We start from the raw sequence: 27,945 nt of genomic DNA on the forward strand, positions 1-27,945 counted from the left end.
GCAGAGCAGGGTCAGTGGGATATCTATTCTCTCTGCAGACCCTTGGTCACTGAATGGAAGACTCTCCATCCTAATTCATAAAAGAAGCCCCAAAGCAAGGAGACCAGAGAGGGGGACCATGGATGCAATTTGGCTTAAAGGCTGCTGGATCTTTGCGGTTTTGCTTTGCACAAGGCAAGTCATAGGTAGACCAGGAGAAGGCAGGAAAGTCTGGGACAGGACGAATCAAGTGAACCCCTTAAATGACAGTCAACTCTTTACCCATGGGACATTCCCCAGTGATTTTCTGTGGGGTGTAGGGAGCTCCTCTCTACAAGTGGAAGATGACCACTCCAACAGAGGACAATCTGTATGGGACCAGTTTATGAAATCACGCCAGCCCTGGGTGGCAAACCGCACGTCTGGGCACCGTGAAGGCATCTCAGACAGCTTCCTTAGAGAAGAGCTGCCAGCATTGGAGCTCCTAGGGGTGGATTTTTACCATTTCTCCCTGTCATGGCCAAGGCTTTTCCCACAGGGTAATAACATTCCCAGCGAGCAGGGAATCCTCTACTACAACCGTATCATCAATGTTCTCCTTAGCAAGCGCAAAGAGCCCATCATCACCCTGTACCACTGGGACCTACCTATGCCCATCCAGGAGCAGTACGGCGGCTGGGCAAACCAGAGTGTCATCCATCTCTTCAATGAGTATGCAACGTTCTGCTTCCAGCAGTTTGGCGATCGGGTGAAATATTGGATCACCATGCACAATCCTTACCTGGTAGCCTGGCATGGTTATGGCACAGGGACCCATGCGCCTTGGGTGAAAGGAGGTGAAGCAAAGGTGGCAGCAGTGACCCACAACCTCATCAAGGTAAATCAATGTATATCCAAATGTTTCTCTGCTGTGATTTATATTGCCTACCTGTTTATGACACCAGATATCTGCTGCCTATCTTCTGGTGCTTGTTGTCAAGTTGTCTCAAGTGTCCTCTAAATTCTGTGCAGTTATTGATAGGACCCTTTCATCATTAATATAATTATAAATGTTAAGGGGCTCATTCACACTATGTCCAGTGACCTGTGTTTTTGTGCTCAATACAATTGGTTTCCATGGGTTCTGTTCACACTACAATGCTGACTTGACGTGGGTTGCCGCGCGTTGCGGAAAAATGTAGACATGCAGCAGTTTTCTGCAACGCTTTAAGGTGCCCATACATCTTACGATTATTGGACGAAACTTTTCTTCCGACGATCGAATATTCATACGATTTTCGTACGGCATCCTGCCCCGATGATCGCAAGAATCATTTAGCCGTAATTAACGAAAAGCACCTGGACGAAATGCGGTAATTGATTTGCCGTATTTTCGTTAGCGCAAGCGCAGTGTACATCGTACGGCTTTTGATGGACGGAAACGCCAGCAACCTTACGACAATCGTACGATCTAGCAAAGTTTTCAAACATGCTTGTCCGTCAAAAGTCGTACGATTGTACAGTATTGTCGGTCGGACATTGCAATGCACACATACGATTATCGGACGAAAAGTCGATCGCATACGAAAATCGTCCGATAATCGTAAGGTGTATGGGCACCTTTAGACACATAAAGGGCCGATTCACACCAGATGCATTAGGGCTGCGCGGTCCATTGTTTCCAGCACAGCCCCAACGCGAGACAAGGCAATTTGACTTTTCACGGAGGGGGATCAGTTCACACCACCGTGTTGCGATGGGAACACAGTGGTGTGCGCTAAAAACGGTGTGACATGTTGTAGTTTTTTTCAGCGAAGCAGGATGCAACACTGTACAACCGTCTCATACCCCACTGTGCCTGTAGAAGTGAATGAAATGTCACTTTCAATAAAATTCGACCCAAAAATTAAAAATAAAACAGTGCAATGTGCCAGGAGTGGCGCATTTACACTGTCGGGGCACTGCATGCCATAAGCTGTGCAATTAATGCAGCGTCTGCTGCAAATGGGCCCAACATACCTCAGCTGTTGTGCATTAACTTTATAATGAAGTGTCATTTTATGTCACTGCCAATACACAGTGGACACTGGCCCGCACAGAAAAACACTGCAGGCTAGTGGGAATGGATCTTTGGAGCTTGTCCACACCATCCTATAAGAAAATGTACGTGTTTTTCTCAGGTTGAGGGCTTCTTCACACCATCTGTGAACGAGCTGTTCAGACCTGAACGCAAGAAAAGACAATTTGCCTTGTCATGTATGTTGACAGTACTTTTTTAAAGTGTGCCTTAATGAGACACAGTACAACCGCATCTCACAGCAGTGAGCCCATAGAACTTAATGAAATGTCACTTGTGACATTCCAATAAAGTTTTAACAATAAAAAAGAAACTGCAATGTGGCTCGATCAAGCGCATCAGCAGTGTACGGGCACATGCACAGCAGCAGCCGCACAGTTGAGTGCAGCTACTGGTGTGAACAAGCAATATTCATGCAATGCTGGAGATATTATATCCATCTGATGCTTCTGAAGCGAGTCCAGAGGCCAATTTAGTGTGCTGTGTGGAGTGCACATTCACACAAGTTACTTTGCTGGGCTCATTTCCTGGCTGCACACCAGATTAGGATATACAATTCCTGCAGACATTGTGCTTTTAGTGGATTATCAGTGCGTTTTCCTTGCATTGCCATTGACTATAAAGCAACACACTGCCCTCTAATACAGCCCACTGATATAAAGGGCTTCATACATTATAAAGGTATCCAGTGTTCATAGTCTTTTAACTTGCCATGATTCTGCGTTGTAGTGTACATAAAACATGATGGTATGAACCAGGTCTTACTTTTTTTGTAAATGCTGGATGCGGAATATGAAAACTGCAAGGTAAAGTGTATCTACAGCTAAATTCTAGGGGAAGTACCGTATTCGGTAGAAGTACATGTACAGATCCTTTTCTAGCTCCAGGACTAGACTAGAGAAAAATTAAAACGTTAGGAGGCAGCTGTTATTTGTAAGGAGCACACGGAGCTCCTGGGATTGCATCTCTGTTTTAATGTATACATTTTGTTTTACAAACATATATAAAGGGATGCACCGATACCATTTTTTCAAGTACAAGTATACTGATACTTGTCCAAGTACTTTCAGATACAAGTACTGATACATTTTTGTTTATTGTCATGTGACAGTTTTTCTAAAACAATACGGACTAATGATTTCAGGACAGTGGTGGAGCGCCAGAGCCAGGTCCCAGCTGCAACCTCTGCAACCCTGGTAGTTCTCATGAAAATGCCAAGTATCGGCACTGGTATCGGTGCATCCCTACTAAATTCCCTTTTTTAGTTTTGGATATAGTGGTGAGTCAGGTTTTATTGCTGTTTCTGTCCCTGTTAGGAATTTTTTTGTTTTGTTCTGGTGACCACTGATACCAGGACAGAGAGTGAGGGAAAATCCAAAGGTGACGGCATCAATAGCATGGCCATCTCACAATGACCATATTCAATAAAATAGAGCAAAAGAGCAAATGTTGGACATTGAAGCTGGGGCTGCCCGCACTGCAAGGGTTAAATGCCAGATTGTGTCTAGGGTATCATCAAAAAGCAGCTTTACCTACCTCATCCCTCGCTTATCAAGCAGCCGGAGCTCTCCTCTTCTTTGCAACACTTGGTTGTGGGGGGCCCTTTGCTTCTTCACTTACAATGCAGAACTGCAGGTCCTGCATGCTACATGATGATATCAGAGAGCCCGCAAACAATGGAGCATTAAAGAGAGAAGCAGCTTTAGGAGAAGAGGAAGCCTGCAGAAGCAATAGATAGTGGAAATAGAACTGCCTAGAAAAAAAGAGCATATAACCCTTACAGTGCAGGGGGCCCCACTACAAGAGTAGTTTTGAATCTTCCCCAGTGTTCTGCTTTAACAATGAGAATCAGCTTTCATTAGACTGCACAAAGAGCTGTGGTTCCTGCAGGTTACATTGTTATTAAATAAAGGCAATTATTATGTGCTGTGTGGAAAATAAAAGAGCAATACTGTAAACAAAATGTTACAATCTGTAACTCTTTATAAATGAGTTGTCACAGTGCAAGGTGAATGCGGATTATAGATAAACAGATAGACAAAAGGTAACTGACAATCTGTAGTAACCTAGAGCAACCTATTCATCTTTCACTGAATTAAAGTGACAGTAAACTCAGGAATTAAATCTTAAAATTGCATTCAAGTACCCTAACTAGTAACAAAAATATATCACTCAACTGTAGATCCTCAAATCATCTCTGAACTCATGCTGCCACTGTCCTTCCTTCTGGGGGGAGGCTACTTTTGTTCCCCATGGTCCCTGTGTGTGTTATAAAGTATCCACCACTCCAAGCTCACTCCCGTGATAGAACATAACTTCAAAACAAGTTAGTAAATAAAAATGTGAGATTATAGTCTATCACGTGAGCGAGCTGATTCAGAGTCTTCAGCTGAATGATACACAAATAAGATACATTTTTGTTTATAGTTAGGATACTTGAATGCATTTTTAAGATTCAATTACTGAGTTTAGTGTCACTTTAACTTCAGTAAAGGCTTATATAGTAATAGCTTGTGATACTGTTATTATATGAGGTTGTTTTACGATATGAAACAATAACACTGATACATTCAGTTACATTGTTACCTTGTGAGAGTTGACTTTGTGAAACACCAAGGGACTAATGCAGAAACCTTCCACTTCCAAAAATTCCTGTGATCCTGTGCGTTATCTAGTGTTGGTGATGCTGTGTGAATGGCATTCGCCCAGCTTTATGCTTGGGGAAAAGGTTTATACATCAGCCCCATAACATTTATTTTTCTATTATTCATGAATAATTGTGCATAAATACTTGCTGTAAACATTACATGTGGGAATGAAAATTTTCTGTATGAGTGCAAAATAATGATATGAAGAAAAACAGCTTATTTAAAGGAGAACTATGAGGTGAGGGCTTTTCACTCACCTCATAGTTCTCCTTTAAATAAGCTGTTTTTCTTCATATCATTATTTTGCACTCATACAGAAAATTTTCATTCCCACATGTAATGTTTACAGCAAGTATTTATGCACAATTATTCATGAATAATTGTGCATAAATACTTGCTGTAAACATTACATGTGGGAATGAAAATTTTCTGTATGAGTGCAAAATAATGATATGAAGAAAAACAGCTTATTTAAAGGAGAACTATGGGGGAAAGACTTAACCCCATAGTTCTCCTTAGGGTAACGGGAGGACACAAACTAGCGTCCTCCCGTCACCCTGGGCTCAGTATACCGCGAGCTGGAGCTCACGGTATACTGAGCCCAGGGTGACGGGAGGACGCTAGTTTGTGTCCTCCCGTTACCCTAAGGAGAACTATGGGGAAAAGACTTAACCCCATAGTTCTCCTTTAACAGTAAATGTACCTGAACACATACAAAGGAAGGTCAGACTATGTGAACAATCATTCAGAACCATTATTCTTTAAGCATATAATATCAGCTGAGTGTGCATGTGTATGCCCTGTGCAGACATCTCAGAAGGCAGCCAAGATCTGTTGGCTTCAAAATGTTTGAACAGATCAAAAAGAGCCCATATATACAGGCAAATGATCAATGCTTATTTGATTGTTCTTGTCCAGACCAGGTGATAATTATCTTACATCTGAACCTTTCCATTCCACAAGCATGTAAACATAGGGGTACCTTTATAATCTGCTCCTGCAGCTGTTCCAAGCTGTGAGTCTGAATATTATGTAGAAGGCAGCAAAACTATAGATTTCCACTACAGAATTAGCACCCTAGATGTTAAAGGCTAAGTTTGCCTTTAACACCATGTTTCATGATACACCCATATGCCATTTTTTAATCTGATATCAAAGGATCTGTGAATGGAGAAACTATCCCGGCAGAGGGACAGTGAGGTGACATCACCATAGTTGTAGTCTATTCATTGTTCCTGTATCCATGTAATTTAAAGTCCATACCTCGGTACAGACCGAGACTGGAGGAACAATCTGCAGGAACCAGAGCATTGGACCAATTATCCACTGATCGCAGTTTCAATGCTTTAATGGCTCCTATGCAAAGAAAATAATACATTTACATTTTATATTCTTTTATGACTATGTGTGCATTTATTTTATTATTTTAAAAGCAAAAGCCTACTTTGTTTCAACCTGTTCTTCAGTACTACTAGCTAGTTCATATGTGACAGAGTTTCTTTAAGATACTATACAAATGATTACTTGGTCTGTATCCTGGCTGCCTAAAGTCTAGTTTTGTGTATACCAAAGATCAGGATTGTGTGAGTTACAAAACCAGAGGTCTCACAATGACCACATACATATGTATTGTGTGATATCAGTGAGTTATAAGTATTGTGTATATAAAGTAGCAGTGGGAATTGTTTTCACCCAGTACAAGGGGTGACTATGATCCTAACCTGCTGTCATAATCTGCTGTCACAGTTGCCACGTATATCAGTACCTTTACCCCAACATGTTATATATGATTGCTTCTAGAGGCGACCACAGATTAATAAGAAAAGTTTAAAAAAGGGGCATGAGAAAAAAAGTTTAATTGTCTCATAGTTGAATCTTTTTTTGTGTGTATCTAGTGTTGTTAAACATTTTCTGACAGTGTGTAAGACCATTAAAGTGTTTATGTGAAATTAAAATGATTCCCTACTGCACATACTTATTTTTGGCACAGTCAGTGACCTTGAAAATGGGTTCCATAAATATTGTATGTATGTATTTATTTGGTATATAAGCATTCATTTAGTGAATGTGGAATGTTTTACACAAGCTCAGGTTGTTTGTATTAGTGAGATAAACTTTAGAAAGAAAGCTGCTATACTACATACAAGATAAATAATCTGCTTCTTCTCTTGTAGGAGACATAGGTTTGTTGAAATGGTAAGCAAATACTTCTAGTAAATTACCCTGTGAAAGTATAATCTCTAAAATCTCATATAAGCTGTAACTTGTTATGGTAACTTCAAAAGTCTTTCTTAAATTAAAATAATATTGTAGATTAGTTAAAAAATGAACAGGCTGACAACTCACCCTAACGTGCCTACATAAGCGCGCTACAATGCAGGTGCCTTAGTGTGTTGACACCACAATGCAACAACACGTTACATGCATTACCATGCATAGTATGGAAATATAAATAAGGCCTAAGTGTGACTTTTTAAAGGAGAACTATGGGGTCAGTGTTTTTCCCCATAGTTCTCCTTGGGGTAACGGGAGGACACAAACTAGCGTCCTCCCGTTACCCTAAGCTCAGTATACCGCGAGCTACAGCTCGCGGTATACTGAGACGCCGCAGCCGGAGCGGATCTCGACTTAGATGACGGGATCCGCCCAGCTGCGTGAGTGACAGCTGGCTCTGCCTATCTAGAAGCAGAGCCAGCTGTACCCGCCCCCTCCCCCATCCGTTCCGCCAGTCAGCACTGGCAGATCGGAGCGGGGAGAGGGGAATCCAGAGGTGAGGGAACCCGGTATGTGTTCTCTCACCTCCCGATCTACTGAGCCGACCTGTGACAGTCTTATTGTCACAGGTCGGCTAGAACTATGAGGTGAGTGGAAATCACTCATGTCATAGTTCTCCTTTAATATCTTCAATAGCAGACCTGTTTCTTTGGCTGCCTATAGACATTTGAGGGTAGTTGGATATGCAGCAATGATCCAACTGCCCTGGAAGCACATCTTCTAAGCACTAGACATGTGCGATTCGTTTCGTTCCGAATCAAAATGCGGACGCAATTTCGGAAATTCAGAGGAAATTTCGGAAATTCGTATGTATCCGAAATCCGAATTATATATATAACGAATGCAAACGAATCCAAATTTCCTATTCCGAATTTCTGATTTTTTTTTTTTTTTTGTTGCAGCAAAGTGACATTTGAGAACAAAAAACGTTTTTTTTCCTCTTAAATGTCACTTTGCTGCATCGAACGAACGAAACGAAAACAAAATGAAATTTCGTACGGATTACCGCTAACGAATTTGGTCCGAATCCGAGTTCCGAAACGAATTGACTTTCGGACCCGAATTCTGAAAAACGAAATAAAGCAAAATCTGAATCAAAACGAAACAAAATCATTTTTTTGCTGGTGCACATGTATACTAAGCACTGCAGAGCACTCCCTAAACTTAAAAGGTTGGCTTTGCAAATCTATTAAGTTGATGCACCTTAACAAAAGAGAACAATTAAAAAAAACTAGGACACATTTTCTAACCTGCCCAGTTAATGTTCCCCATTAGAGCTTTTTACTTTGGGATGACTGCCTGCCACCATCGACATGAGGTAGTTAGCTAACGAGCCTGAAAACAGCAGGACGTAGGGACTGTCATCTTATGTCTACAGTACCATTAGTTTTTAAAACAGTGAATGGTATTATCCTTGACCTCAAACTCATATGTATATTGCACTCACGTCAGGGACACCCAATATTTACCTTGCTAAAGCCAGTTCTGGCCACTCTCAACTCGCATCAGTTCCAACCAATAACTTAGTTCTTGTCACTATAGCATAAAGTGTGCCCAACTAGGATTTCATTTCCTGTCAGTAGACTTGAGAAGCCTGAAAAAGATTGCATGATTTATCCTTGCAATCTGGTTATAACTGTGGATATCCATGCAGTAGTTCTTGGTGTAGTGTTTTTTTTGGTGTAGTGTTTTTAGTGGCTAAAACAAGTTAAAGGCCTCATTCACACTCCCGCGCATATATACGTGTGTATACGCGCGTACGTGTGTACGTGTGCATTGTACCATATGCAACATATGCAAATGAATGGCTCCATACACACAGCCGCGTATGGAGCCATATATTTGCGTAGCGTATATATATATATATATATATGCGCAAAAACAGAATGGAACAGAAATGCGCCCGGGCAGCGTATTTCTGCGTATTGTACATGCGTACAGCACATAAAAAATTTCATTACGAGTGATGCATTCTGGGATTGCATATAGTGCACGAATATACGCATATACGCTCGTATATACGCGCATAGACGCGTATATACACAATATACAATTTTGCTTGTGTGTGTGTGAATGAGGCCAAAACATCCTCCTGCTATACCTATCAACAAAGCTTACCCAACAGCTACCAGGACCCCTAAGAAAGTGGCTTTAGGTCCATCTGCCACACACACTGCCAGCTGTAAGGGAAATCTATACATCCCAAATACTTATTCATCACATGGAGTGCTCTAGACACATGGAGTGTTGTTGTTCTTGCCCCACAGAGCAGTGATTCCCCTTTACCTCCTCCCAAAGGTCGCGGTTGGGGGACTGGAACTAAGAAAGGCTAAAGCACCAACTGGCTGCTCAGGCACTGGAAGGCAGTCAATGTCTCTCCATCCCATCTGCCTCAAGCACTACATCAACATACCATACGGCCTGGTTCACAATGAGCGTATGGTCACAGCTGATTCAGCGCGACAAAAAGCTTCCCCAAAAAATCTCATTCATTCTTATGGCTCCTGTTCACACCTGAGCATTTTTGTGCAATAAGCAAAACGCATGTTACTAGAAAAAGTACACAAGCTTCTTTCTTCCAGCTCATTTTGTCCCCATAGAGTCAACGGCAAACGCTTGGATACGAGCATTGTAATTGGTTTTGCGCATTTTTACACGCGTTTGCGCACATTTATGCCATTGATATCAACGTGTCGCAATCTGCTCATAAAAACACGCGGCTTAAGGTCAAAAAAAGTTTCAACACGTGAACATGCTATTGCCTAGGTGTGAATCAGGCCTTAATTGTAGTAATTGTAATGAATAGAAATGCATAAATAATTTTCTAAATCTGTCATGATCGCTCTTAGGGACCAATTTAAAACTCATCCACCCCAACATATGCTGGCTGAATGCCTTTCTCATGGCATTCTCGCCACTAGATGGAACTGAGGAGCAAAGGAATTTCCTATGCTCGTTGGCTTCAACTAGTGGCAAGAATGCCATACAGAATGCATTTGACCAGCATGTTGGGGCAGATCATTTACAATTCATCCCATAAAGTAGAGTTTACACTGGTAGATTTTCAAACGAATGCTCAATTCGAAAATCTTGTTGGAATGTTCGATAATGCCATCAGAGTCTTAACGGATGTCGTTCAAATTTTCGTTTTGATTTAACATTCGATTTTGGAATGAATGGAGTTTCCCAAACGAAAATCCCCTTCACTGTTAAATTTCAAAGTGATCTAAATTTATCTAAATTGATCATTGATTTGATCCAATCAACTATTAGAAAGTCGAACAAATGTTTCAAAATTGATTTTGTTCCTTTGAAATGTCTTCAGTGTATACCCTACTTAAGTCTTATTCACGAATAATGACACTAAGGCATTTAACTGAAACTGTAATCATGTTTTTTTTTTGTTTTTTTTTGTTTAATGTTTTTGAGTTCTGTAAACAAAGCAGCCATGTATAGGAATTGACAATGAGCCTTGAAATCAAGCTGGTGTCTACAAATAAATAAACGTGGAATATTCGTATACAAAATGTAATACTTTTTCCCACTAAAAATAAAGAATGTTATTAGTTTAGTTCTGAATACAGTAAATCATTTTTAATCCCCTTTAAAAGAAGATTGAGTGAGCACTGGCAAATACATCACAGTATGTGACTAAATGTGATGAATAATGGTGATGTGTCAGTGACAATAGCCCTCAATGCACTGTGATTTACTGTGATTGATGATGTCTCTGAGCAGCACTGAGATTAAAGGGTTCATTTACTAAAGGCAAATAGGCTGTTAACTTTGCATGTTCATTTGCACTTTGCAGGGAAAATTTCACTTAGCTTAGTGAATGTGGTGAAATTTTACTTTGCAAAGAATACCTAACTATGTGCAAGAAAACTAAAAAAAACTGTATTTTTGCTTGCACATGATTGGCTAATGGAAGTTAATAGAGCTTCACCTCATTCACTAAACTAATGGTGCCCATACACTGCACGATTCTCGTACGAGAATCGCGGGAAATCCCGCGATCGTACGAGAATCGTGCAGTGTATGGAAGGCGTGCAACCGTTTCTACTGTACGGTCGCACGTCTTCCATCGAACCAGCATGTTTGAAAAACCGCCGGGAATCGTACGATTCTCGGCGAGTTGGTGGCCTGCCGGTTCGACAACTGCCGAACGGGCCGGTGTGCGCACGCGCACACTGCCCGTTTGCAGTCAGCGTAAGCCCGACCCTCATTACAGTCATCGCAAGCCCGCCCCTCAGGGGGCGTGGCTTGCGATGATCGAGAGTGCGATCTGCCCGTCCAAGATGGGCAGATTGTACATTTTTTTAATCCCTTTACAACCATCGCAAGACTAAGGTCTTGCGACGGTTGTACAGTGTATGGCCACCTTAAGGGGAAACTTCCCCTGCAAACTGCAAATTCCCTTGCAAAGTAAACAGCTGATTTGCCTTAGTAAGTCAATCCCTACGTGTCCAGCTCAAGTACATTTATACTTGGCAACTGCTGTGCTCCTGCAAACCAAACTTCTTATATTGATTGGTTTAGCCTGGGTTCACAACTGGGCGTTCGTAATATGCGCATTTTACTCGCGTTTTTGACCGTGCGTTTGTAGCGCAATTTTCTGTTCACGAGACGCGCATCTGACGCGCGTTTACGGAATCTATATAAAGGAGTCCAATGGATACACGCTGTAATCTGACCCAAAAGCAGCTCATGTACTTGATCGCACGCAGGGCGTATTTCAGCGCGACAAAACACGCTGAAATACGCCCAGGTGGGAACCATGCCCATAGCAATTAATAGGATTTCACTTGTTGAGCTTTTTTCAGCGCTTCGATCAGCGCTGAAAAACGCCCAGGTGTGAACCAGGCCTTAAGGAAAGAGAAGGCATGCAATGAGGATAGCGGAAGGTCATTTAAGGCTGGCTGCCAAAAGTCAACAAGAACTTAAAGGGTTTCTAAACCCTCCGTTTTTTTTTGCATATATCTACAGCAGTAGATATATGCAAAAAGTTTTTAAAAAAACAAAAAACGCTTTAAAGGCGGTTTAAACTTACCGCTGTCTTCGACGCGCACTCCCGTACGAGAATCCGAAACTGCTCGGCCGCAAAGCATCTTGGGGCGGGCGCATGTGCAGTTCGGCTTTTCGGCCGGGAGACGAGGAGAGACGCAAGGTAAGTCTATGGATGCGTGCCCCCGCATGCAGACACCGTGGGACAGGAAGTGCCAGCAAGGACAGAGGAGTTAGAGCTGGATCGGACACCCGCCGCAGCGCTGCAGACAAGGCTGAAAAGGACAGGAAAGAAGAAGAAGATCGGATTAAGAGACATCATTTAAGGTAAGTGCTTTAATTAACATTGGGGGAGGGAGAAAAAATTATCCTGTAATGTCACTTTAAAATGGTGCTCTCTCTTTGGTGCAATTCTCCAACGGTTTACAGATATCCACATTACATAAATCGGTGAGATCCAGATTGGTTCCTTGTACGTAAAAAAAACATCTGTCATCTATACATGATAAACTCTCGTTTATTTTGATCTTTACATGTATTTTTTGGTACTGATAATAGGAAGACCTACCCAGAGCTACATGTCTATTTAAATGCTTTTCAAGGATATAAGCAAAGGCTAATATAAACAGACCTTCACCTGTAGTCTGCAAGCTTGTTTCATCTGTGACTATTGGCCATATACCAAAGTCCATTATGTCCAACAATGTTAGAATTCTTTTACTTTATTATCTTTTATTTCTTGTTGGGTGGTCAGTCACTGGCTCAACCACCCAACTAATGTAACACTATGGCAAGGCTGAACTTGTAGGGTGCACTAAAGATACAAATTTGTCATCTTTATTACAAATAGCATTTATATCGTCCTTTGTTTAGGAATTATTGGTTCTTTAAGAAAATAGTTTTAAATAATTGTAATTTGCTAATTTAGTGTACAATTGGAACATATAGTTCAGTGTTTGCAAACTACATTGCTACTACCAAAAGACAAAACCCTTTTTTTCTTTATTAATGATCCTTCAGAAAGAGGGACACCTTCTAGTACAATGTATTTATATCATAGGCACACCCCTTCCACATTCCCAGTTATGCTATTATAAATTTAATATGGCAAGCAAGTTGCGCTTGGTCGGTGTGAGTGTGCATTATAAAGTGAAAACAGAAAAAACCCACTCCTGAATCAATGAGACCCTAACCTTCTCTGTGAAAAACCAAAAACACTATCTCAAATTAGTGATCAAACCGTGAATAATCTCTCAGAACAGGAGTAAACTATAAACAATATATGTGTGTGCGCCAAAAATCATTATTAAACATGTGATGAATAAACAATAATCAAACAAATCACAATGTTCTGTGAATATATATGTGGCAGAAGTGCCGGGCTCAAGCTATAGCCCAGACCCTCTGTGATTAAACAAATAAAGACTTAATTCTTAAGTACGTGACCAGTGAACCTAAAAACTGGCATGTGTGGACCTGATACAATGGTGAAGATTAGTGATTACAATGTCCTAAACAGTGATGCATGTCCTAGTATTATATACACAATATAACTGTGTTTCAATCACCCGTTGAGCAGTGAACAGTCTTAATTATATAAAGTATGATATACGTAATTGTTTCCCCTCTCAGTTAGATAGCGGGGTTGGATACTTATAACAATCACAGCGGTATAACAGGCATTCAGTGGGGTAAATATCTAGAATACCTCTACACTATAACAGGCGGTCAATTTCAAAGGTTTTGTCGTTTATATGTCGGAATAAAAACGGCTACTTCAATGATGTCCATCAATGATGTTTAAGTGGATAATCCGTTCATTTGGCAGATAGATGTCTTCCAGAATATATCCAGCCGACCTCTGGTTAGGAAAGGTTATCAGAAAGTCCTGGGGTTCTAATGTTCCATCCCCCCTTTTTATTATAAAATGTTCGAAATCAGGCAGTCAGGGGTACTCCTGTTCTGAGAGATTATTCACGGTTTGATCACTAATTTGAGATAGTGTTTTTGGTTTTTCACAGAGAAGGTTAGGGTCTCCTTGATTCAGGAGTGTGTTTTTTCTGTTTTCACTTTATAAGCCACAATCACACCGACCAAGCGCAACTTGCTTGCCATATTAGATATACACTTTCTATAGAGTTGCTGCTGGTCCTATTAACCATCTAGATATCCAGCCCTAGCGCAGTGGTCCTTGAACCATAATCTATTATAAATTTATATGCCAAAAATGATTGGTAAAACCCAAAAATAGTATTTTTTTCACCTTATTTTTCCTTTGTACATGCTTTTTTCAAATAGCAAACAAGAAAACTAATAGATAAGATAAGGTCAGAATAACACTTCTGGTAGTTAAATAGTAAATTTCCATAGATATCTTTACATCAGCCCAAAAAGAAGGACAGCTGAGGAGGAAAGAGGGGCAGAGGGATTTGGTTCCAAATGAGGGACAGTTGGAAAGTATATAATTCTGAATTAAGAAATGAATGCTGAACACCAGATATTACTCCTTACATTGGTCCAGCTTGGCCCAATATACACTATATTGCCAATAGTAATGGGACACCCTCCAAATCATTGGATTCAGGTTTTCAATGCAAATTTCCTTGCTACTAAATATTCCACGGTCAACTGTGGAATACTAGTGGTATTATAACAAAGTGGAAGCAACTGGGAACAACCGCAACTCAGCCACGTAGTGGTAGGCCACGTAAAATGACAGAGCGGTGTCAGCGCATGCTGAAGCGCACAGTGCACAGAAGTCGTCAACTGTCTGCAGTGTCAATAGCTACAGACGTCACACTTCTCTGTCTGGCAATCCGATGGACATGTCTGGGTTTGGCGGTTGCCACGAGAACGGTACTTGCCTGACTGCATTGTGCCAAGTGTAAAGTTTGGTGGAGGGGGGATTATGGTGTGGGGTTGCTTTTCAGGGGTTAGGCTTGGCCACTTAGTTCCAGTGAAGGGAACTTTTAAGGCATCAGCATACCAAGACATTTTGGACAATGTCATGCTCCCAACTTTGTGAGAACAGTTTGGGGATGGCACCTTCCTGTTCCATGAAGACATGGATGAGTGAGTTTGGGGTGGAGAAACTTGACTGGCCTGCACAGACCTCAACCCAATAGAACACATTTGGGATTAATTAGAGCGGAGACTACAGGCCAGGCCTTCTCGTCCAACATCAGTACCTGACTTCACACATGCGCTTCTAGAAGAATGGTCAATATAATGGTAGATGTTTCCCCAAGAACTGCAGATGAGCAGACCTCTGTCTGTCCTTATCTGCTATGAAGTATCTTATGACTGACCATTGCAATAATTCCTTCTGTTCTCTATAAGATGAAGGTAAGCCTAACCCCATCATAAGGAAATTTTAGAGGAGATTTCAGAAAAGATTGAAAAATCTCTGCATGCAATAACTGGCACTTCAACGGTTGTAGACTCTCATAAATGCTCCATAGGTCAGCCCATTAGGAACAGGATGAGGGCATTTATGTCCACCCACAGGCTTCCAAAAGACATTTTAGAAAATGCATGAGAGTGTTTAGAAGTCTGCAATGTGTCGCTAAGTATTGACTGTGGATTCTCAAGATAGATTAATAGTCTCTATAGTGATATATGTATGTAAACACTGTTGCTAACAAGCCTACCGCAGGCAGGAGTAGCAGCTAAAACTAAACATACGCAGAAACTTATAAACATTGGCCAATTATGTCAGATACGATTTCCATAAAGTAGACGATACCTTAAAGAAGAACTGAGGTGAGTGCTTTTCACTCACCTCATAGTTCTAGCCGACCTGTGACAATGAGACTGTCACAGGAAGATTTGAAAACGGATGATCTACAAAGTATTTGTGGGTGCAAACATCATAAAATTAAGAAAAACAACCCCCAAGGATAAAGTGGGGCTGATTTACTAAAGGAGTTGAGAATCTTTACTCAATAACTTGTAGCTGTGTTCAGTTTGAGTACCCAATCCTGTGCAGTTGAAAAAAATAAACTGGGATGTGCTTTTCACATGATTGGATAATAAAAGTGAATCTTACATTTATTGAGTATGTAAGCCTTGTTTAGGAATTGTTAGGCATAAATACTGTATGGAAACCTTTTATATACCTCGTCCTCATCTCAGACATGCAAGGGAAGGTTTAAGTACTGTCAACAAAATAACACATATCAATGAACCTTGAGTGTGCACCTGCTGCCCTATTATATTTCTCACTCCAACGTACCCTGTGAACTTATTTAAAAATAGCTCCACTGCTTAGTGAAAAAGAATGGGTTCCTAAACACAAGGACAATAATATAGTCTCTCGGGTCCTCTTGCAGAGTCTCCACCATGATTGCACCCCTCTGAACTGCTTTGAAGTTTATATTTAGTCGGTAAAAATGTTATTTAAAATTAACTTCTTAAACTACATACAGTAATAATAACCTAACCTTTTAAGGTGAGAGCAAGGACTAACCATTGCCTGTGATCCTACTGGTTAACTCCTGTGGGCCTCCACTGCCCAGGAGGTCTGGAGAGCAATTACATGCAAGTGCATTTTCATTGCATGGCAGGATTCGGTGTGGATCTGCTTTATTGTCAAGTTTTATAGATTTGCATAGGAATGTATGGGACTTTTGGGGTGTGCTGGAGCCCAACTACAGTTAGTTAGTGGACCCTATGACCCTATGACCACTGAGTAGTGACTGCCTACCATCTAAGGATTCCATATCACCATGCAAGGTGACTATCATTTAACTGAAGGAAGATCCTTGTGAGTTTCCAATAAATGTTTCTATGATAATCTGGCATTATGCATTAGAGCCAAATTACACATCAGTCTTCTCATTAGTGGTGACATGAAAGTTGCAGTCTGCAGCAAATCCATCACAAGTAATGCCTTTTCCAGAAATAATTAAAAATCTAAATGTAGGAATTAAGCATCCTTGATGCAGATTAATATGGGGCAGCAGATCTCCATGAAGAGTTCAATGGTTTAGGTTCAAAAGTTGATCTTTTTACAAAATGCGTTCTCACTACACCCATCCTACAAGCATCCAGTCCCCCCAGTGCTAGACCAGAGAGATAAGATCCAGCATTTTGTTTGTTCTGTTCCAACAGGCATGCATTGTTGCTTTAAAGACAGTTCTCCTTCCAGGCTTACAGCTGTTAGCTGTCAAAATATTTCTCTGCCTTTGTGTGTTTGCCTGGTTGTCAGTGAAGAATGGGTTATGAAGCCATTGCTCTACCTGCCAGCCATATGTAATAGGAACATGACTGAGAGCTTTGCCCAATAGCACTGAGAAGAAGACATTCTCAAGATTCCGTGGATCATGGAGCTTAGATTATTAGCCGGAATTCTCTTTTGAAAGGGTGCCTACAATTATAGGATTTGGCGGAATTTTTAAAATGTAAAAAATTTATATTTTGTCACCCAAATCAAAATTGACAAATGGGGACAATAGCGACAATCACACTACATACGGTAACAGACAACAAAACAAATTTTCCATACTGCTTTTTTTGTATCTGGGCAAATTAGCTGTTTTCAGGTTTAGATTTCACATGGATAGGCATAGATTAACATAGGGGTTGATTTATTTATTACTGCCATTTATATAGTACCGACAATTTACGCAGTGCTTTACATAGTTGCACATTCTCATCAGTCCCTACCCTCAAGAAGCTTACAATCTAAGGTTGATTTAGTAAACACAAATAGGCTATTCATTTTGTGAGTGAATTTGCACTTTGCAGGGGAACTTAGTTTAGTGAATGAGGTGAGGCTCTGTTGACTTCCATCATCCAATCATGTGCAAACAAAAATACTGTTTTTTTATTTTCTTTGCAAAATGAAATTCGCCGCATTCACCAAGCTAAGGGAAACTTCCCCTGCAAATTGCAAATTCTGTGGCAAAGTGAACAGCCGAGTTGCTTTTAGTAAATCAACCCCAGAGTCTTTTTAAAGTCCTTGGTTCAAAGCAGCATTCTTGGGACCCTTGTCAGTTCTGTATGATGCATGACAAGCAAGTGATGCATTTGTTTGTGGTTTTAGCTTAACCATCAAACTCATTTACCCATCTATAGTGGGGAAAATGTCAGCTGGAATAGGAATTTCACAGGATGAGATCGTAACGCTTAGTATTGATTTGGTGTGCTTGCTTGGTATAAAGCAAACATTTGGCTTTGATAAGGACAAACCATTAAACAGTAGCCAGTGGTGCTAAATGAGATCAAATTGTACAGAACATTTATTGAGTTTCCTTATTTCAGTAATTAAACGGTTAGCTTAAATACTTTACAGATATACAGTGTGTATGTTATATATATATATATATATATATCTATCAATCATAGCATTGCAGCTAACCTATTAATTACTGAAAAAAGGGAACAAGTAGGGAAAAACTCAGGAACAGAGGAGTCACTTTAAGAAACAAGTGTAAATTCATGTATACCTCCCACCACATAAAACAGTTTGGGTTGGAATGACCCTTTAAATAGATCTGAGCTCTATAAAATGCATAATGACATAAAAATTCAAAATAGCTTCTTAATTAAAGTTTGCTTTACCCATTATATCTGCTCAGCAGTACTAAGTTGTATTTAATTAACAGTGTGGAAGGTAATCTGTTTCCTTTCCCCGGAACATATAATTGGGTAGTTTTTCTAAAGAAATAGCCTCTTTTTTACAGTACATATCTTGGTAACACTATGTTGTTTTTTTCCAAGTTAGCTGTTTTGATTTTTCTTAGAATGTCTTTTAACTACATAGACTAATTGGGTCATCAGTATGTAGTTGGTCACAGTGTATATTATGAATGCCCCACGGGATTTGTCATGCTGTATACTATTGCTGCCTTCTTCATGAAGAACGTAATCATGTATCCATCGGTGCTAATCTCTTCAGTATTCAGCCTCATTTATATGAGCAGTTATGTGTGATTTAGTTGTTTTGTTTTGTAGGAAAACCAACAAATACAGTCAAGTAAAGTCAGACTTAAAAATGTGTATTGCTTCAAGATAGGTTAACAACACGGCCATTAGCAGACTTTGGCTTAATGGAGGTCTACGACATCCATTTATGACCTACCCATTAACAGGCTCCTGCAGATCCTGGCTGAGATGTTTATGCCTTCCCTTTTAGTTGATCTGCTCTGGGTCAATTTATCTGGAGCTAGTTGTATCTTCTATGCTTCTGTCAGGGAACCAAGAAACCAGACAGAAATTAAAAGTGCAGGTTAAAAAATAAAGGAGTTAATTGAAAGCGACAATAAACAAAATAGCAAAACAATAGGTAAATCCAAGACGTAGTCAGAGCTGAGCCAAAAGGTCAGAAGCAGGAGATCAGTAAAAAGATCCAGGTTCATACATGGAGCACAGGAACAAGCAGAGAGGACTTGGTAGGTCTAAACAAATGCAAGGGTGGAAACCAAGTGAAAAGGCTGATGATTATATAGGGAACTGGAGTCGCATCATCCCTGTGAGACTGGAAGTTGCCAGGAGTTTGCCAGTCGTTGCAGAATGATGAGGTTTACGGGTTTGGTCATAAGAGGGCACATAGGAGCAACAGTCAGTGACAGAAACACTGCACAGAAGCTGAACCAGCAGCTCAAGTGGACAAGGAAGGGTAAGAAACCCTGGCAGCTTCCTAACACAGACATGAGATTTAAATATGACCGTCCCTGTTACAGGCTTGTGTCCCCATTATTGACTTGGGAGCACTGGGAGTCTCACGCTCCCGGCCGCCCAGGAGAGAAACATTGCTTTTTCTTTTTTTTTCTTTATTCTGACACGGAGACGTGTCAGAGGGCAGGTGCAATGCTAGTTTACTATTGGCTATTGTAAATTGAAATAGCCAATAGGAATCTAGCAATGCATTCCTATGGGCAAACATTTATTTATTTTTTCTATTCAGACACGGCTCTGTGTCAGAATAAAGAAAAAAATAAAGAAAAAGCAGTGTATCTCTCCTTGGCGGCCGGGAGCGGGAGACTCCCGGAGCACCCGGGAGAGTTTGCTGTCTGGAGATCAGTGTCCCTGGTTAGCTGGTAACCAGGGACACTGATCAGAGCTATGTGAATTCTACTGAACCAGAGGGGTCCTGGGGCCGAAGCTAGCCGAAGGATCGGCCAAAGCTACGGCTAGATCCTACGGCTGCTTTGTAAATAGACCCCTAGTCTTAATGTCTTAGTAAGTGTGCCAGCATCGTCATTCTTATACTTCCTCACTGCTACCCTTTTGACGGACCCAGAGTTACACAGTGACGCTGAGACAAGTGTGGTGGCAGCTAGGTGTGGGATCACAGCTGCAGAAGACGATTGGATATGCACATGGGGAAGGGAATTGCAGTTTGGCATATTTACCCTGGCCACTGGATGTTCCAGGTCTCTAACAATCTTAAATAGAAACAAATTATACATTATAGACTGCTTTGTGTAAAAAATAGGATTATGTGAACACTAGATGATGTTTACATGTGCATTTCTCATTTAAATCCGGTTTTTGTATTGCAGGCTCATGCTATGGTTTGGCATACCTATAATGACAACTTCCGCCCAAAGTACAAGGGGTACCTGTCAGTGACCCTGGGATCTCATTGGTTGGAACCAGAAAGTAAAAATATTGATGCTTCTTCTATTGATATGTGTCAAGAGTCAATGGAAGCTGTACTTGGAAGCTTTGCAAAACCTATTCACGGTGATGGTGATTACCCCGAGAGCCTGAAGACAAAGTATAACTCTGTGTTGCCCAAGTTTTCTGAAAATGAGAAAGCTTACATTCAAGGCACAGCAGACTTCTTTGCTTTCTCCTTTGGACCAAATAACTTTAAGCGCTCAAATAATGACAGCAAGACACTTCGGATTTCCCTTTGTCTGAGAGGAGTATTGAACTGGATTAAACTAGAGTATAACAACCCCAGGATCCTGATCATGGAAAATGGCTGGTTCTCAAACAGCAATATCAGAACAGAAGACACTACTACGCTATACATCATGAAGAAGTTTATTGTTGATGTCTTTCAAGGTAATTAAATGTCTTTAGTTCCCCTGTGTGAAAATAGATCAAAGGTATTCGCAATTCGCACGTTCAGCTGACAGTCCAGTCTTTAAACACTTTAACAACAGCTGCTCTTGAAAACAAATTCTGCTGTTTTGCTGATACTCGCTCCATGGCTCCGAGCGCCAACAATCATCCCACGTTCAAAGGCTGTTAAATCGCGTTGTTTACCCATATCTTCAGAAAAAAAATCACTTCTACTGTCGTGGTAAACAACCTGCTTCCCTATTTATAATGGTCTGGCCCTCTAGCAACTTCAGCACGAAATTATAGCTAATTTGCCTACAAACGTCAGGCGGTCATAATAATCTGGCCACTCATTGTAGGTGTCCATGTACACTGACAGTTGTGCAGCTTGTCTTAACCGAACATGCTGCTCTAGCTAAGCTTTATACAGCTGGTAGGAAAATAGCTGGGCATGAATATAAGATTGGTGTAGAGTAAGTTCACGTGCACTTGAGCCATAACTCATTGATAGTCACATCATTCTAAAACTGCGTTATCCAAGATGTTTGCTTAACATAGCATACATTATTTCCAGAATATATTATTCTTTTTCTTAACATACTTTCTCTTTTACTTTTTTTGTGAATAGCTATTAAACACGATGGCATACAGATCTTTGGTTACACCGCATGGTCGCTAATGGACACTTTTGAATGGCAAGAAGGCTATAAAATTAGGCGTGGATTATTTTATATAGACTTCAACAACAAGGACAAAAGACTAACCCCCAAATCCTCTGCACTGTATTACAAACAAGTCATAAGTCAAAATGGAATCCCTTCATCTGCTCTTGATTCACCGATTGATGGCCATTTTCCATGTGACTACTCCTGGGGAATAACGGATTCCATACTAAAGGTATGTTTTCCTACTCTGTACACGTGTGTTTCATGAGATCTCCAACCAACATTATCCACTTCAATAACCTACACTGATATAAAGCCAAACAAATTTGTCAGCAGCAGCAGCACTATAGAATGTCATATTGGGTGGATGGTGAACATTTCTGTTATGAACAGAAACTTGGTGTTCTTCATTGATGTCAACACAGACTGCATATGGAGGCCACCAAGAAAGTGGGATACTACTTTCAGTTGACATTTGCTCTCTTTTTTGGATAGGGTGGGGAAAGGGATAGATTTGCTATCAGGTTTTTTTTTTAATGTTTCCTCCTGTCCTGTGCTATCAGGTTTTTATTTCCTCTCTTTTTTGTAAGGGAAATTTCCTTGGCTGTGTTCAGTAACAGTAATTACTGGGGCAGGAACTGAGGGGAAATCTCCCCAAAGCAGATACAAACAACAATAAAATCCTTTTTTTTTAACAGTGTGGGAAAGGATTAGAATTGAGATACAGACAGCAAAATAATTTGTCAGAGGTTCTTGAGTGAGAACCATTACCTTTCTTTTAAAGCACTAGCCCAGCATAATAGCTGGGTATACTTACCTTACTCCTATTTTCTGCAGTGCTGGGTATGACCTCACTATCCTTACATGTAAATTGCCTTACCCCCACTTTCTGCCAGGGGTTCCTAGGCATGGGTGGTATCACACTACTTCCTGCTGCATTCTGGGGAATACAGACCAGTCAAAATCTTGGGTGAAAACACTCTTGCAACGGATAGTATATTCTCAAGAAGCAATGTTGTACTGTGCTGCAGTGACATGCACGGCATTGAAGAAAACTAGTAAGTTTTAAAAATCTTTTGACTTTGTATATATGGTATTTATGGATGGAGGGAAGCTCATTAGCATTGCTAAAATGTGTGCGGTGGTACCTTCCTCAAACTCCTTCACTACAGGAATCAGCAGCTTGCAATGGAAGACACAGGCAATTGACACTCCTAGAAGTGTTGACTACCAAGAGAGGTAGAAGACACGGTCTGCCAGAGATGTTCTGTACAGTATATATTGTACATGTTTATAGAACAAGTTTCATTTGTTATTATCAGTATATACACTACCTGAGAAGCCTTTTTCAAGGAATACAGTGCTATAATGCCATTGATATATATTCTATTTATCTTTTTCCCACTAGGCAGAGCTGGCTCCCTCTTCACCTCAGTTTGTAGATCGCAGATTGTATGTGTGGAACATTACAGGCGATGGCTTCCTTCATGCAGTAAAAGGAGTGAAACTAAAGACTCGTCCACCTCAGTGCACTGACTTTATTACCATCAAAAAACACCTCGCCCTGCTGACGAACATGAAAGTCACCCATTACAGATTTGCTCTTAACTGGTCTTTAATTCTGCCGAAAGGAGATCTGTCCATAGTTAACAGAGAAGTCCTTAGGTATTACCGCTGCATGATAGATGAGGCATCCAAGCTAGGAATCAAGACCATGCTGACGCTTTATTACCCAACTCATGGCTCTTTAAGTCTTCCAGGGCCATTATTAGAAAATGGGGGTTGGTTAAACAGGGAAATTGTTGAAGCATTTGCCGATTATACAAATCTATGTTTCCAGGAACTTGGTGACTTGGTAAAGCAGTGGATCACAATCAATGAACCAAACCGGCTAAGCCAATATTACCATGGCAGTAGTAATAGGACTTACCATGCTGTGCACAATGTCCTCATAGCCCATGCCACAGCATGGCGCTTGTATGATGAGAAATACAGGCCTCTGCAGCAGGGTCAAATATCATTGTCTCTACACACTGACTGGGCTGAGCCCGCCAACCCTTTTCTTCAGTCTCATGCTACAGCAGCTGAGCGCTTTCTGCAGTTTGATATTGCCTGGATTGCTGAGCCAATCTTTGGCTCTGGTGACTATCCGCTGCTCATGAGACAATACATCCGTTCCAAGAATCAAAAGGGGACATCAAGGTCTTTCTTGCCCTACTTCACTGAAGAAGAAAAGAAATTGCTGAAAGGATCTGCTGATTTTTTAGCCATAAATCATTTCACCACCAGGCTGGTGATCCATGAGCCAAAGAACGACAGCAGATTTGATGCTGACCGGGATGTTTATTTTCTTTCTGATGCAACAAGTCTCACTTCATCCAGTGGGCTAGCAGTAGTCCCGCATGGAATTAGAAAACTTTTAAACTGGTTAAAAAAGAATTATGGGAACTTGCCCATTTATGTCACAGCAAATGGAATAGATGACAGAGCTTCAGACAATGATGAACTTAGAATGTATTATTTACAGCAACACAACAAACAGCTGCTACAAGGTAAGTGTATGAAAATATACATATATGGTGTAAAATGTCCTGTAAACCCTGAATAGATCGGTCTTTAAAAAAGGTGATAAATTATCGGCTGGATGCTAGAGAACCGAATCCCCCCCATTGTTTTAATTTCTTCTGGAGGATACGATGGCAAGATCTCCTTGCCAGCATGTCTGGCTTAGCTTCCTTACATGGATCCTCACACACAAGAGTGCATTCTCTGTAGTGTTAAATAAGTAAAAAAAAAAAAACACAAAGACCAAGTGGGCTTTATGCCCACTCGCCAGGCGAGCGACAATATTCGCAAGATAGCACTACTCATCCAACTGGCGAGGAAACGGCAGATACCCTCCATGCTCCTATCCCTTGATATTAGCAAGGCGTTCGATTCCATCTCATGGCCTTATTCTCTTTCACCTTTTAGAACGTTGGGGCTTTGGTCCACACTTTAGGTCTTGGGTGGCTGCCCTTTACACTTCCCCTTCGGCTGCGGTCAGGTACACGGGATTTAGGTCCAAACCCTTCCAGATACTGCGAGGCACACGCCAAGGATGTCCACTCTCCCGTCTTATTCGCCCTGGCCATCAAACCCCTAGCGCACCTCATTAGAACCTCCCCAGACCTTACAGGCCTACCTGTAGCAGGCCACCACTATAAATTAAGCATGTTTGCGGACGATGTCCTTCTTATAATAACTAACCCACTTGTTACTCTGCCCAATCTCCAAGCCCTCCTCACATCCTTCGGCTCCCTTTCGGGTTTGCAGGTTAATCCCTTAAAATAAAAAGCCCTTAATATTAATCTTCCCCCAAACCTCCTACTGACGCTCCAAGAGTCCTTTCAATATCAGTGGGAAAGAGTGAAACTTAAATACCTTGGAGTTTTCCTCACTAATGATTATTGCACCCTGTTCAACGCCAACTATCCACCCCTTAGCCATAAACTCCAAACTCTGCTTTCCATTTGGTCTACCTACTCCCTCTCCTGGCTAGGCCGGGTAGCGGCCACCAAAATGTCCTACCTCCCAAAACTGCTCTACCTCTTCGTATACTCCCAGTAGCGGTACCCCCACATTATCTGAACGTCTTTCAGGGACAACTCCTCAGGTACATTTGGCAAGGTTGCAGACCCCAGGGTCTCCAAGACTATTCTGTACCAACCCCGTAGGGTGGGTGGCTTAGGAGACCCACAAATACATGCACAGTTGGGCTACTGACCTGGGGATGGCGGTAGACGAAATACCATGGGAACAGATATGGGCCACCACGTCCTCCTGCTCCCACAATGCGTCAGCAGTAGAGACCAATTATAAGGTCCTGTACAGGTGGTACATGGTGCCCAGTCATCTGGCCCATGTTACACCGGGCAGCTCACTAAATTGCTTCCGTGGTTGCTCAGCAAGGGGGGACTATCTCCATATATGGTGGAACTGCCCAATCGCCCAAAGGCTCTGGTCTCAGGTAAACACGATACTTGGTACCCTCACCAAAAGAAGCATACATCTGACCCCGGGGGAAGCTTTGCCAAATGTTAGGCCACCTGACATATCTAAATACGAATTCCGACTCCTCACCCATGTCCTCACGGCAGCAAAACAGGTTATAGTCCACACTTGGCTCTCAAACACCCTGAGTATCTCAGCTGTTAAAAACAGGATCCACTGGACCATGATCAACGAGAAGCTGACTGCAAAACTACTCGACAGCCTCTCCAAATTCAATAAGGTATGGGAACCGTGGGTTGACAATTTCTTCCCACCGAACTTTGATAGAGCTTTGCTAGACACATGACCTGGAAATCTACCTTCCGATAGTGCATGTTCCACGCCAAGTAACACTCCCAGGCACCACTGTCCCCCACTTCCCCCAACCCTCTCATCTTACTTCCTTTTCCCCCTTCCCGCCTTTTTATGACTGTCCCCCTCCACTAGGACTGTACAACAGTCCTCCCTACCATAATCTTCCGCCTCTCTTTTTATACTTTCCTGCTAAAACTTTTCCAAAACCTTGGTTAAAGCCAGTATGCTCTGCTAGACTGGCTCATTCACCCACCAGGTGGTGGACGTCAACAATTGATCGCAAATGTTAATAAATGGATGCTGAAACGGACATAGCGAATCTGTTGTGCTACTGTATTAAACACTATGTGCTAACATCACTCATTGTCTGTACTACGAGAACCACCACCTGTAATGGATGTACATGCTTTGCTTTTTTATTTTTATATACCAATAAAAATTAATTGAACAAAAAAAAAATGAGAGTACCCACTCACCTTTTAAGTTGCATTAGTGAAATAAATGAACTTTTGCACGATATTCTAATTTTTTGAGTTTCACCTGTATATACTGTAACATAATTTTAGTACCTTTTAAAAAGGGACAAATCACAGAATAAAATGTAATAAGATGTAAGGGGTTATAAGTTGTTAGTTTTCAGATATTAATGTTCATAAAAAACTGTCTCTGTTTTACCATGTTTATTATGACTAGATTGACCATAGCTTAAATTCGAGGGTCTAAATGGTGACATCCATGGGGTCAACAGACATTTTTTATTATTTTTTTATTATTATTAGCCCGACAATTACACAAACATGATCATTGTAGCATGATCTGAGGAGTGGGCACACCTTGGCATTTTTGACTTGGATATTGTTGATCATATTTGGGATTAGGTGCCAACATTCCAGACTTAACAATATTGGCCACACCATTTATCTTAAATGGGAATACGAATTTGGAAAGGTTCTTAATGAACCGGATGAAATTTGCACAGCGGTTGGCCCTGTTGCCACCCATCTGTACGGCATCCTTTGATTAGAAAATTACAGGAGCTGGATGGAAAATCTGAACAGTGACAGGAGCCAATCAGCTTAGCCAGTGCTGTACAGAGAACATAGAACCATTCACATAATTCCATCTGTGTATTGCCAGATATTTCAAGGATTGTGTCTCCCACTCTTCCAAGTGGCAAACGGTATGGGCAGTCACAGTCTCAGAACATTTGAACTGCATTATTGCAGTTGTTAATAAAATGAGTTGTGCCAGAAATTCCAAATGACTTATGACTTGTTGTACTTTGCCACTTATCGCTGATTTATCTTTTCCAGCCTACCTACAAGATAACATCAACCTCAAAGGATACTACGCTTTTAAACTAGCTGACAAAACAAAACCCCAGTATGGATTTTACAACTCTCCCATTTACAGCATGAAAGCCAAGGCTTCTGTGAACAAATACTCTTCAATCATTACCGCAAATGGCTTTCCAGCGGACCAAGTGGACAATCCGTGCATAACAATTAGTGAAGAGAACTCGTGTCACTTCTGTACATTTGTCCAGCAAAGAAAACCACTGATATTCTTCAGCTTTTGTCTTTTCTTCACTTCAGTTCTTTTAATAACCGTTACATTCATAAGAAAGTATAAGAGAAAGAGGAGAAAACTGCACTCACTCAAGCACCAGCACAACGCCTGCTTGCTCATTAAAAAGAAAAGTGGTTTCAGCCAGTGCTGAGAGAGATCGTACACATGTAACTCTTCATTACCGTTCACTCCATTTATCCTAACACTGAAGACCGAGAACTCCCATGTGTATATGAGCATGTTTACTCTGGCGACACATCTAGTGACTGCGTTGTGTCTACCACATGCCTTGCCTGCACAGGTGTGTGTATGTTTCCAAAATGCAGGACTTACTTAGATTCTAATTTATAAAATGAAATTCTGTTGTAATATTATTTCGTTATTT

The 27,945-nt window shown here is 41.1% G+C and overlaps 1 protein-coding gene across 1 annotated transcript; it reads left to right on the top strand.

Annotated features, from left to right (window-relative positions):
* KLB (klotho beta) lies at positions 1 to 27,876 on the top strand. The gene is made up of 5 exons (XM_018564696.1): positions 1 to 856; positions 20,469 to 20,979; positions 21,608 to 21,876; positions 23,053 to 24,196; positions 27,305 to 27,876. Exons 1-5 carry the CDS (start codon positions 119 to 121, stop codon positions 27,709 to 27,711), a joined length of 3,069 nt encoding a protein of 1,022 aa, XP_018420198.1. The 5' UTR covers positions 1 to 118; the 3' UTR covers positions 27,712 to 27,876.
* Positions 27,877 to 27,945: the final 69 nt, after the last annotated feature.

The sequence above is a fragment of the Nanorana parkeri genome, unplaced genomic scaffold (genome assembly GCF_000935625.1).
Source record: "Nanorana parkeri isolate BGI_ZX_2015 unplaced genomic scaffold, ASM93562v1 scaffold24, whole genome shotgun sequence".
Taxonomy (NCBI): Eukaryota; Metazoa; Chordata; class Amphibia; order Anura; family Dicroglossidae; genus Nanorana; species Nanorana parkeri.

Coding starts and splice junctions, on each gene's coding strand:
- KLB (XM_018564696.1), top strand. CDS start 119: ATGGATGCAATTTGGCTTAAAGGCTGCTGGATCTTTGCGGTTTTGCTT. Junction 20,980..21,607: donor TATTGTTGATGTCTTTCAAG/GTAATTAAATGT, acceptor TTTTGTGAATAG/CTATTAAACACGATGGCATA. Junction 21,877..23,052: donor TAACGGATTCCATACTAAAG/GTATGTTTTCCT, acceptor TTTTCCCACTAG/GCAGAGCTGGCTCCCTCTTC.